The sequence below is a fragment of the Opisthocomus hoazin genome, chromosome 2 (genome assembly GCF_030867145.1).
Source record: "Opisthocomus hoazin isolate bOpiHoa1 chromosome 2, bOpiHoa1.hap1, whole genome shotgun sequence".
Taxonomy (NCBI): Eukaryota; Metazoa; Chordata; class Aves; order Opisthocomiformes; family Opisthocomidae; genus Opisthocomus; species Opisthocomus hoazin.
The window spans coordinates 52,837,922-52,851,134 of record NC_134415.1 but is presented as its reverse complement, the minus strand read 5'-3'; the positions used below and the strand labels follow the sequence as shown (position 1 = coordinate 52,851,134).

General features: G+C 38.1%; 1 protein-coding gene across 1 annotated transcript in view; it reads right to left on the bottom strand.

The window, feature by feature from the left end:
- PSME4 (proteasome activator subunit 4) overlaps positions 1 to 13,213 on the bottom strand; it is a 70,649-nt gene that overhangs the window by 17,095 nt on the left and 40,341 nt on the right. Inside the window, exons 21-33 of the mRNA XM_075413631.1 lie at positions 9,053 to 9,108; positions 7,910 to 7,966; positions 7,675 to 7,730; positions 7,500 to 7,598; positions 6,920 to 6,982; positions 6,662 to 6,757; positions 5,714 to 5,845; positions 3,990 to 4,199; positions 3,146 to 3,279; positions 2,780 to 2,833; positions 1,824 to 1,953; positions 1,105 to 1,186; positions 410 to 563 (exon numbers count right to left, since the gene is read on the bottom strand). Of these exons, the coding sequence (XP_075269746.1) occupies positions 410 to 563; positions 1,105 to 1,186; positions 1,824 to 1,953; positions 2,780 to 2,833; positions 3,146 to 3,279; positions 3,990 to 4,199; positions 5,714 to 5,845; positions 6,662 to 6,757; positions 6,920 to 6,982; positions 7,500 to 7,598; positions 7,675 to 7,730; positions 7,910 to 7,966; positions 9,053 to 9,108 (1,323 nt within the window). The remainder of the gene's footprint in view (positions 1 to 409; positions 564 to 1,104; positions 1,187 to 1,823; positions 1,954 to 2,779; positions 2,834 to 3,145; positions 3,280 to 3,989; positions 4,200 to 5,713; positions 5,846 to 6,661; positions 6,758 to 6,919; positions 6,983 to 7,499; positions 7,599 to 7,674; positions 7,731 to 7,909; positions 7,967 to 9,052; positions 9,109 to 13,213) is intronic.

The window sequence follows — 13,213 nt, the reverse complement described above, 5'->3', positions numbered from 1 at the left end:
TCACCTCACTACAACCTCCTTTCAGGTAGTTGTAGAGAGCAATAAGGTCCCCCCTCAGCCTCCTCTTCTCCAGACTAAACAGCCCCAGTTCCCTCAGCTGCTCCCCATAAGACTTGTTCTCTAGACCCCTCACCAGCCTCACTGCCCTTCTCTGGACACAATCCAGCAACTCAACGTCTTTCTTGCGGTGAGGGGCCCAAAACAAAAAATAAAAAATAATTAAGAAAACAACCACACACACCCACAACCACCCAGAAGTGGTAAAACAAACAAGGAGCACAAAGCACAAAATAAATTGTATTTTTTTGTTTCAATTTAAAAAACTAAACCTAACAAACTTTATTTAATTTCCCACAGGGTTTTTTCTGCTGACTCTCACAAGTCTATCTTAACACTTAATGATACTCACTGAGGCCAGGTATAGTATCCCCAGTGTGTTTTCTCCACAAAACAACATGACTCCCAAGCTTCCTTAGTCTTTGGTAAACTCTGACTGTCATAGTGCAGCCACTGGTTATCCGGTCTGTCACCAGCCTGAATGCTGGAAGGCTTAGGGTTTCCACCTGGTTAAAGAGGAATTTATGCTCTATCAAACTTGTTCATTAACAGTCCCAGCAAATGTTGTGACTTACTTCTAATAAAAGATTCTAAAAAGCTTTTGTGTCTCCCTCACCCCAATCAAATCTGTACAGATACTTGCCCTAGGAGACTAAAAGTAACACAAACAGTAACAGAAGAGACTCCTTTAGTAGTTTATATAAATGTCCCATTTGAAATTATTAAAAAAGAATAAAAAGGAGATATACAAATTATTCACAAATTATAAGGCTTTCTGGAAGAAGAATGACCATACCTCTGAAGTCTTAACTCACTTAAGTAAGTGAATAGCTTAATATACACTTGCACGTATAACACTGCTTTAAAAGAGAAAAAACATAAAATTGAAAAATGAACTATTTTATTACCTATTTTGTTTGCTTAGGACATTAACAACCAGAGAGAAATGAAAAGGTTGCAATTCTATGTTTAATTTAACCAGGAAAAGATGCTTTTAAAAAATTTTACAATAAATGTAAGACATTTCTTATATTAAATAAAACCCACTTATTTCATAAGGGCAGATGGGCACTTTCTTGTGTGTTCTCTTAAGCTGCTTAAGAATACCAGCCACAGCCGAGATGGCCACCTAAAAGAAAGAAAGAAATGGGCATTAATGTATCCATTCCATACACCTGCTTCCAGAAGGATGTGTCTAATCATCTCATTACAGACACATTTTAAGCCAGCTACTCAGGACTCTAAAAAGCCAGTGAAAATTACAGTGAACTTTGTCAGCGCTGATACTGCCCATAAAGTAATAAATCTCACTCATTTCAGGGGATACAAGACATGGCTTAAGAGTGACCTTTATAGCCCACAAAAACCTGCCCACTAATCACTTTCAGGAAAAAAAGGCTGTTGGTTTCAAGCCTCACTGAGGCAACAAGCAGAATTAAAGGTACAAATATAACACACAGATGGCTCCCTTCAATAAGCTGCAGATAGAAAAAAGACATCTGCAAAAGAAACTCTGCAAAATTCTGAAGTAAATAAAAATGAATAGGTACGTTCCACATTTTCACAGTTTTCAAACTTTACATCATATGTCACAGCTACAGCACTGCCAGAACTTGGACTAGGAACTTTCGTACACATGCATGGCTGGAAGAGTGAGGAGGGACGTACACCTCAATTTTTGTGCTTTATCACAGCAAGACACCACAAACATCCGATCTAAAATCTAATGAGTTGCAGAACAAATAGATATAATTATGTTATTTTACCTTACGAACTACAATTGCATCATGGTTGAGACACTGCACAAAAAATTTTATGGCACGGACAGGCAGTATCCTATCATCCCTCAGAAGCAGAGACAGAAAACCAATGCTTATGTGCTCGAACTTCCAGGGACTAGAAAAATAAAATAAATATTCAAAACAGACAGTAAGTAGCAGAGTTGCACATACTGTTTTTGCACAGAAATGTTTATACGGATTAAGATTATGTAAATATGTTTCAACTAACTTAAATAATATTCTATGCCACTGCTATAGCCAAGGAGCTTAACTGTCATTTAGCTAAAATTCCAGTGTTGTGGGAAGACACAAGTGCAATCAAATATACTCAGTTAATAGTGCCTTTTGATCTCGGCATTTCAATGTCAAATACAGAACTATAGGGATATTCTTGTTAAGTTTTTAAATACAAATATCTTGCTACCAATTAAAATCTATTCAGATGTCAGTATTATGCAGACAGAACCAGAGCTTTCTTCCCCACAACAAACAAATACTAAAAAAATAACAGGTCAAACTAATTAAAAGCAAAGCTAAACTCCAAGATGTGATGATACCTTATATTAACAAATCAAGGTCCCAATGAAAATCTCCAGACTCATTCATGTCTTTACCTAGGAGACACTAATGCCAAGATTCCCCTATACTGGCCTTTATCTTCCTGTTTGGGTAAGCAGAATCAATATGCAAATGCATGAGGATCTCCAGAAATTAAATTCTTGCAGACACCGTTACAAAAACTCTCCAAGAAGCTAGCCCAAATCCATTAAATGCAAGACCGCTACTGACAAACTGCTTTTGCACGTCTAATTCAAGGGTGAAAAAATATTCCTCAATTCTGGTCACGCTAACTGCACTTCTTGATGCAATTGACATTTATTCATGTAGCCACCTCCAATTCACTGTCTAACCAATTCTCATGCACAGAAAGGGAGACTTACAGATTTCTCTGTTCCACACAGTCCAGCAGCATGTTGACCAAATTGTCATAGTTTCTAAAGGAAAAAGACAGAATTATCAACCAGATGCTACTGAGAACCATTTAAAACAGTAAGAGTTCCTCAATGAAAAGGTGGGTGAAGGCAAGGCAGTAAACACAGCACTAACTGGGAGGACAGAGAAGAGGAGGATGAAGGAAGGAAATACGAGTGCAGAGGAAAGAGGCTGCCAAGTCAGGAGAGAAGGCACACCAGAACAATTCTCGGACATTCTGAATTTGTCGAGCTTAAGATTTAGTTAGCAATTTCAGATTAATGTACAGTAAATATCAGGCAGCACAAGCTAGTGTTAAGGGAAGTTTAACTTACTGCAGAGCCTCAGCATTCTTTTCTTTCTGTCGCTGAATTCCTAACTGAATTTCTTCTGAACAAAGGCCTGTGAAGTTTGAACTTTGTCCTGATTTTTGCAACATAACAGCTACCTCAACACATTTCTCTGGAACCTATTGACAGAGAACACAAAGATTTAGGACTGAGAAGAAACAAGTTTTTATGTTTGTGTCTGTTTCTAAATAAGAAGAGTTCAGAATCATATGAAGAGTGCAGAATCTCCTGTCCACATAGAAAAGTGCATGAAGAAGCAGGGAGGACAGCTTTTGTGTTCACACAGCAGAATTATTTCTCCAAGTAAATGTTTTATTCTATTTTAAGATAAAGACAAACTTCAATAGTTCATTAAAGCATAAAAACTGTCTATAAAAGATTTTTATTAACTGGCATTCATGCTTTAAAGTAAGTACCATGCCTTTTATCCCTCTAATTAGGCAAAAGGCAGTTGTATAATGAGTGCTGTGTGTTAGCACAGTGGGACAACACTACAAATACTGACAATGTTAATTTGATGACTACCAACACACATCTTCATGCCTCATCAGCATGACCCATACTAATGAAAACTGAAAGGCAACTTAAAAACTTCCTTTCTGTAACAGGCTTTCTTAGAGGTTAGCAAAAAGTTACAAATTCCAGTAGTACTGCAAGAAGCTCTATTACTTCAGTCTCAAAAATAGACGTCTACATTCCTCTGTAACAGACATCAGAATGTGATCAACATCAGAACACTAAGTCAAATAATATACATGAGTCTCAAGCATTTATGTGACCAAATGCTCTCAGAATCCAAGACATTAAGACCAAGCAATCTGTCACTTACTGCAAAGTCCAATCCAATTGTTTCATACTGCCTATGGATTTTTTCTGCTAGGTCATCAAAGAGTCTAACTATGGATGGTTTTTCCAAGGACATAGCTTTGCTAAGCCCAGAAGAAACAATCGCTGGCCACGTCTGTGCAATACAATCCCAATCGTGAAGATTTGCCAAACATACTCCACTGTGATTTCCAAGAAGACAATATAAGGCACCCTGCAAATTTCAAAAATAACTTTTTAAAGTGTTGTTATATATATGTGATATCTACCTACACACACATGCACCCACATAGAATAAAAAAAAAAAAAAAAAAAAAAAAATCAATCTTCACGTTACCAAGTCATCAAAATGTGCCGTAAACATTCAGCTATGTGGCCTCATTGTCAAAATACTGAAGACTCTTCACAGAATCCTTTTCATGCTAAAGAACCATTTAATGAAACTGGAAGCCCTACCAATTCATTTATCCACAGAATGGCTGATTTCTGAATTACATTACACAGGAGATTATTAAATGCTTAAGTACCACACCTGGCCTTTCTGTGAACTTATTCATGTTCGGGCTGCAGGGAGATCATAATGCTGTTAGCTAGGCACCTGAAATGATGCTGACCGAACAGGATGTGGATAACTACTGGACACAGCACAAGAAACTGGAGAACGTGACAGGTGACTGTGTGAGAAGCTTGTCTGACAAGAGTTATACACAGCGAAGCAAAGGGAGGCTGCATTTCACAGGTGATTAAGTGGGAGTTATGTGAGAACTGGCCAAATTTCACAGGCAAATAGAAGGAAGTCTTGGGGACCTTTTGGAGAGCAGAGTCTTAACCAGAACACTACCTAGGTAACCACATCCATAATATCATATAGGCTAAGACTGCCTGGTAGCAGTATCAGAAATACCAAATTCAGGTATGGTAGCAAAGGCTGTAACTGTAGCAAAACTGGGTCCAATTTGGGGAAAAAGTAACTAAGCGTGGGTTGCTGATCTGGGAGGAGACAGAGATGGAGAAAGGGAGGTACAAGGATGGCAGAAAATAATAGTAATCAACAAACAAGAGAAGGGCTAGTAAGATACGCAAACAATGTAATCACATGCTGTATGATAGTACCTATCAGGCAGCTGGAGCAGGACAATAAGCCATAGCTGTTGTTCTGACCATACAGCAAGAGCCCAAGTTGCCTCTGTGGCCAGGAGGACTGAGGGGGGTGCAAAGGAAGGAGGGCAGCATGATGCTTTCAAACACCTGGATGGATAGCTTGCATGCTGGCATCACTGCGTCAGCACCATTTCCAGGCCTGACAGCATCAGCAATTACCCATCAGTTCGTAACAAAACCCACCTGATTTAATATAACTTTTTTGGGTGATTAACTTTTCGTCTGGTTCATGCTATTTTCTTATACTGCTACAGCTAACAGAACTGCTTCATGAGTTTTACCACCTTGGTAAACTCTCAACTTCCATTTCATAATTTAAAAATAGGTGCTAACATACATTTTTATAATACCTGAACACACAATGAAACAAGGAACATAAACACAAAATTTCTCTTGAAAACTGATCTAACCCGAATAATTCCTTGCACTAGTCACACATAAGCTATATGCCATGAAAATACCAAGTGTCACGCTGATAAACAAGCAAATCCCACTTTCACCATCAAAAATTCTTCTATAAAGACATTTTCAAAAGACAGACAGGAAACAAAGTTAATGAGACAGTACTTTAAATTGGTTTTGAGTGACATCTTGCCGGTCTGGACGCAAGAACTCCAAAACCAAGGGAATGATATCTCTGCAACAAAAATTGTGCGTTCCCAGAGCTGTGAAGAATGCTTGCTGAGCTTTACTTCTGACCTGTGGGAAGAGAAACATTACTAAAAAGTCTTCTGAACCAAAAATATACTATACAAAAATAACATACTTATCCTTTTCAGTTACTTGTGCACAGAGCTTACATATTTGTGCACAGAAACAAAATTATTTGTGTATGGTCTAATTAGCATGCTTCTCCTCACCCTTGCTCACAGTTGTTTATACTTCTTGTTTCTAGCATTTACTTGAGAACAGCTACAAAGTTAAAGAAAATTCTTTATGTTGCCAAAAATTGTCAATGTGTTTTCAAGATCATTTGAAAAGCAAACAGCTAGAACAACAGATGCAGTTGGCAGAACTCTGAAGAGCCTGTAAATAGTGGATGGATCTGAATTTATATACAGACACGGAGTTCCCACTGGGCAGAGTTCAGAATCCAACTGTCGACACACTTGTCTATTTTTAAGAACTAGGATGCCATCATAGCTACTTCCTAAAAGTAGACTTATCATTCCAAATAGCGTAATGAGTCATATCACATCTAAAAACCTCAACCTGGAATATTTTTATTAATTTTTTATTGAATTATTGCTTTTAGAAGCCTAGAATTTGGTCCCTCAAAAAATTTAAAATTTCTGACCTACGTTGGCAGCCTCCCCACCCAGTTAAGTTCTTTATTTGACAAAGACAGAGCTTAAAGCAAAAACTATGCCAAAATTGGCAACTAATGCAAATGAAATATATAAATATTTCACATTGCCATGGAAACAAATTGAAAAGCAAAGATCCCGAAAACCTAAATTGAAGATATCAACAAAAAAGTACATATATTTCAGTTTAAAAGGGGTTGTTCCTTACCTGACCATATGAACTCGTGGACAAACACAAAAGATCTCTGATCATCTCCTGGTGGGAGGTTTTATATTCACAGCCTTCCATTGTTAGTGTTCTCAGCTAAATTGCACAGAAAACACAAATAAAGGACGGATCGTTTTTACATTTCACACACGTAAGACAAAGACCAGTGCAGGATTACTGCATTTTTTGCTAAATGATAACATAACAAATCAGCTTTTCAAGTGAAGCAATCAGTGAAGATTTAAGTGAAGGTATTACCTCATGCTGCAACATAACTCTGTCTATCAGCAGGGCTCTGATATGTTGTTTCTTTCCTTGAAGCTGTAAACAAATACAGAACTGGGTTTAGATTTCAAAACTGGGTTTAAATTTCAGTATGAATATTAGCAATTTGTACTGACTGAAATCCCCATTTACGCTTTCTCTTCTACAAACAGGCAAATTTGATGTAGAAATTCTTCCTGGCAGACAATCTTGATTTTTTGCCCTGGTAAAGTTTTTTTTATTTGTATATTAGTCCGTAAGCAAAGGAAGTTGTGGTCACAGAAATTTCTCAGTTCACAAGCACCAGAATGGAGCATCACGCTAAGTCTCAGGCTCCGGTCCAAAGATATACACAAGTTGAGGGTTACTACAATTCAGAAATGCTAAGCTATTTACTCATAAGATTTCCAAATAATGGTACAAAACAACTGCAAAACAGTATTCTTATCAAGGAATTAGATTTCCAAATTATGAAAACTGATTATTACAGTATGAAAAATATGAAGGAAGTCTTTCTGAACACTAGCAACTATTTCCATCCCTCACCTAAGTTTTAGAAAGCAAAATCACTGACCCTGTTCTCCATTGATTTTTTCACCAGGTTAAAGCTTTTCCATCGTGAATCAAACTCGTGCTTGTGAGACCCTTGGAACTGTAAAACGTCACTAATAATCTGTAGAAAGAAAAAGGTGACAAAGTGATTATTTTGGAAAACAAGTAATCTTAAGTATTACAAATTATAAATATACCTTTATTATTAGAAATAAAGACTTGGTGTCATCTTCTGAATTATCAAGTATATAGCCTGCAATTGGAATAAAATTATTATCAGGAAAAGAGCTTAAAAAATGATCAGTAATTTTATTTCTACAAAGTTTAAATTTAATAATTACAGACAAAGTAAACAAAAAAGTTTCTAATCTATAAAATTATACTTAAAAGCACAACATAATACTTTTTAAATAGAGGAGTGGTTAAACTTACGCAGCAACTTCCTTGTAACCCTTGCAATTGTTTCACGATAATTATCTCTTGATAAATCTACAAAAAAATTAAAAATTTTCTACTATACAATAGCATAAAAATCAATTTATAGATAAATAAACCAGTGTAAAGTCAGAGCAGAATATTCAGAAATGGTAGTATGGACTATTGTAGACATAGACATCTCATTGTATCTAAGGACACTTTCTTCTGTTTATCAAGTCAAGAGTACGTTTCTTATAGGTACATACCCTGCTTTATCTGCCTTCACAGCTGGCTTCATTTCTCACCACAGACCGAGGCAGATTGTTTAGCATATGAAAACTGAGTAACACATTAAGTAGGGTAAAAAAGAATGTCAACAGAATACAGATTTTACGCATCAGGTGATCAAACCAGTAGAACACTAGGGACTTTATAGCCCTTCAATACATGGAGGGGAACAGATGTTCCCAATGTAAACAACACAAAAGGCAGAAAAAAGAAGGATCAATAATACAAGCAACCTCCTCGTAAAGTTTTAAACCAGAATAATCTTAACTGCTGCAAAAGACCACTAAATGAAAGCCCATTCTCCATTACATGTTACATGGCTACAAACTCACCACCTGCAAACTAAAGGACAAGATTACAGAAGTAGTATTAATGCACCTAAAACCATTTAATAGTCTGATAAGCTGTTACTGTATGCCTCAGTTCCTTATTTAAATTGCCCATCTTCACTTGGAAGATGGTGAAGAATACAAACAATAAAGCTTGAAAAATGCAGTCTTCCTCTAATGGAGCTGTCACAGCCTTCAGCAGGTTACGCCTTGATTCCTTCTGTCTCTCAAGTGCAGTCCTGGGGTGATGGGTGTTGCTTCCTGCACCTTGGAAGCACAGGGGCCCAAGCATTCTGACCTTGGGGTTGGACCTGAGCTCCCATTCCCAGCCATATTATTGCAGCAGATTTATATCTTGTATACCATCGCTGAAGATGAAACAGTGTCTACACAAGAATTTGTGTTGGCCAAAAAAGTGCATTTAATATAAAGAGAAGAATCAAACTTCTTGTCTCAAAAAGAACATACTGTTTTTACAGCAGGAAAAAAAGAATGAAAACAACACTTACAACCTGTCTGAACAGAACGAGGATCTACTTACCATATTCAACACCAGTGTACAGTTTTGTCTCTTCCAAAGACACCATACTTGGGACCCTGCACGAAAAAAAACCCCTAGTATTAGTACACATTGTGGAAATCATTGACTACATGAATTTCATTGACATTTAATTCATTTTAACAAGTCAAATTTCATGCCAGTAGTGCCAAAGATGTTTGGATTTACTAATAGTATGCTTCAGTTCTAACAGTTATAAAACAAGCATACCTATGGGTTGGACTGTTTCTCACAGATGAGTACACCATAAGGACACCACCTTGAACCCAGAATCTTGATTTCTCATTGAACAGAACCTCATTAGTTCTGTTAAAACAGCCAGAGATTTGGTCTCGTTGTCAAATCTATGAACACTCATCAAAACAAGCGTAGCTCCTAGTCGTCCTAGTCTAAGAGGAACAAGCGAATTTGAATGCTAAGGCAGAATCCTTTCCTGACAAGTTAAGATGATGAAGCTTTTCCGACTTTGGTCCTTTCTTTATAAAGTCACATACCTATTATCTACAGAAGTCCAACTTCTTGTTATACGAAGTTCACTGTTAATGAAAGTACCAAAAAATAAAGCCATGCTTCTTCCAGGATTTGGGTCAAAATTATATTCTCAAAATATTTTTTTAAAAGTGAATTCTTAAGTCTTTGTGGATTTGCTTTTATGCAACCATGCACAAAAACATAGACTCAGCTATCACACACCAATGAATTTAAAAGACATAAGAAGATACACTTGGGGTTTTTCCTGTGGTTTTGTTTTGGTTATATCACAGAATCACAGAATGTTCGGGGTTGGAAGGGACCTCTGTGGGTCATCTAGTACAACCCTCCTGCCGAAGCAGGGTCACCTACAGCAGGCTGCACAGGACCTTGTCCAGGCAGGTCTTGAATGTCTCCAGAAAAGGAGAATCCACAACCTCCCTGGGCAGCCTGTTCCAGGGCTCCGTCACCCTCAGAGGGAAGAAGGTCTTCCTCATGTTCACACAGAACTTCCTATGCTTCAGTTTGTGCCCGTTGCCCCTTGTCCTGTTGCTGGGCACCACTGAAAAGAGTCTGGCCCCATCCTCCTGACACCCACCCTTCAGATATTTATAAGCATTTATTAGGTCCCCTCTCAGCCTTCTCTTCTTCAGGCTGAACAAGCCCAGCTCCCTCATCTCACAGTAGAGATGCTCCAGTCCCCTCATCATCCTCGTAGCCCTCCGCTGGACTCTCTCCAGTAGCTCCTCATCTTTCTTGAACTGGGGAGCCCAGAACTGAACACAGTACTCCAGATGAGGCCTCACTAGGGCAGAGGAGAGGGGAAGGACAACCTCCCTCGACCTGCTGGCCACACTCTTCCTAATGCACCCCAGGATGCCATTGGCCTTCTTGGCAGCCAGGGCACACTGCTGGCTCATGGTTAACCTGTCGTCCACCAGCACTCCCAGGTCCCTCTCCGCAGAGCTGCTCCCCAGCAGGTCCACCCTGAGCCTGTACTGCTGCATGGGGTTCTTCCTACCCAGGTGCAGGACCCTTAAACCTATAATCTCAACACCTAAAACATTAAGGTAGACAAATTCAAGCTTTCAAGGACAAAATACACCAGAGTATGATATTAAACAAATAGTATCAGCAAGTAATCCGTATAATCCTCACACAAAATTGCATTGACAGTATAATCAGAATAAACAAAGCTAAGTGAAGAAATGTGAATCTACTCTGATTACAAATACAAAATAACACATCAGAAAACAGTACAGATTCTGTATCTGAGTACGTGCTATGAGATACTAAAATAAATTTTCATATTTCAGGCAAACTTCTGTCTGTCAGAACCATATATAAGGGTCATGTTTCTCCTGTAAAAGTGAACACTTTAAAACATGAGTGGTAAATTATTGTGCTGATTAGATGAAGGAAAAAAAAATTGCAACCAAAAGTTAGGTAAACTGACTTCATAGCCCTTGTGACAGTCACATCTGCACCAACAAAAGTCAAACTTAAAACATCTTTTTCTTAATTGACTTAGACATCAAGAAGTGAGGTCTTAATTTCATTTTCCTTGTTGCATTTCCGGTAGTGCTAGGTTAACTTCAAAATAAGTCATTCCAAAAGTCTTCCCACTTCCTCCCCCCCTCAACTCAGCAGTGGCATAGGTGCTTAAGGTACAACTTGGCATAGGTGCTTAAGGTACAACTAATACAATTCCCAAAATACCCAACATCGATCCAGTACCTTGGTCCTGAATATATAAACAAATACAATTTTTTTATGGTTTCTCATGCTTGCCCTTTTAGAATCATCTACATGATTGACTTTGAAAGTTTGCCATGTATTTCTCCAAGATCAGATCTTTCCAGCTGGGAAGGTACAGAGAGGGATTATTTTTGCAATTAACAGGGGGTGGGGGAGTGGGAAGAGTGAACCTTCCCACCCCAAATAGTATTATTTCTTTAAAAAAGAAGGTAACAGATAAATCCAACAAATCTCAGACAGCCACACATTAAACAATTACTTTTTTTTTTTTGGTACAGTATGCTGGATAGGTTGATAGGTAAATTTACTCTTAGCAGTAATTTTTTCTACAGTATTTTAATGTATTTTACCCTTAAACAGTTTCCTCTGATATAAATACACAAATTAAGTTCACCTAAGGCTTTCCTATGTATGAGGCAAGGAAAACTGAAGTGCAATTTCCAAGTTTTCCCTCAGGTAGACTACAGAAAGATTACAAGTCTTCATGCTTCTTTCCCACTCGCAGCAAAACGTGTTCAACTGTTCTCTGCCAGCTAGCCAAGTTCCAAACCAAATCTCTAATATTTAAAACCAAGGAAAAACAACACTCCAAGCCCTCTCTTGAATTCAGGTTCCTGAGCAAACCTGGAGTAACAACTCAACACAGAGCATCCAGTAATCAAGAAGTAGCCTGGTGTAGTCCTTACACTCACCGTAAGATCACTCCACAAACAAGAACCATTTATTTCAACATGGTTACTAACAGGATGAAGATACTATGTTCAAAATGCAACAGTTTTATAGCTGGCCCACAAACTAAGATCCATGCTAGTTCAGCATTATAGGTGTCAGCCGCTGAGCCAGAGAAAACTAAATGTTTTAGTTCAGACACACAAAAGGAAGAGGCACAAAATGTTTTTCTCAACTTCAGTCAATACCGATAGCAAGACTCTCACGACAATGCTTCATGCAATGTATAAAAAATACTGTGCTTCATTCTGTAACAACACTTTTCAATGCAAATTGCCAAGAAAATTTACGAACAAAGAGCATCCAAAATTGTAGCCGGAATACAAACCCAATTAAACAGAACTTTGAAGAATTCATTCCCTTATTTGTCACAGTACAAAAACTAAAGCATCTATTTGAGAAAACTGATGCACTATGTTTTTCAACTTCCAGACACTCTACAGAACACTTTATTCAAGTCTCTGTGTACATACTGCTCAGTATCTAAGTACAGTTTGGCAATCAGACAGAGCTGTTCAGAATCAAATAGCTTTTATCATCACTCCACTGAACCAATTGCAGAGGAACTTTTTCTAATTGTGAAAACACCCTGTCCCATGTTAAAGACTAGATCAAGGGCTGCATCAACCTACTTTGACATAAGAGATTAAGAGACAATAGTCAGAATGTGAACAAGGAGAAAACAGGGTTACTCACCGTGGAGGAGTAACTGTTTCCTTTTCTGTGTGCAGCTCCCCCAGCAGAGCTGGGAAGTTTCCTGGAGATGCCAAGAGAGGTTAGCTAGCCCTGCCCCTCAGCACACGATATCACATCCTTACACATTTAAAAAAAGTGGTCTTATCCTTGACCTGTAGTCTGAACACCCTCAGTGAAAGGACATTAAGAAAGCTCCTACCAACATCTGTTGCAAGATTAGAGCAATACTGCATTCCAGCTATTCAAGCTGTATTTAAGAGGAAGACAACAAATTAATGTTCTGTAAGTAACACTGTTTTTGCTTCCCTAAATCAGCTGCTTAGTGTTACCTTGTTAATAAGTAGGCTGCAAGGAAGGGAAGCAAAGTGAAGGGGAACTCAATTGAACATCATTGAAAGATTTCTCAACCTCAGAGTGCTTTATACTGTCTGCATTTGAAATAATCTATTTGCACACCATTACAGTCATCACAACAAAAGGAGATCAATA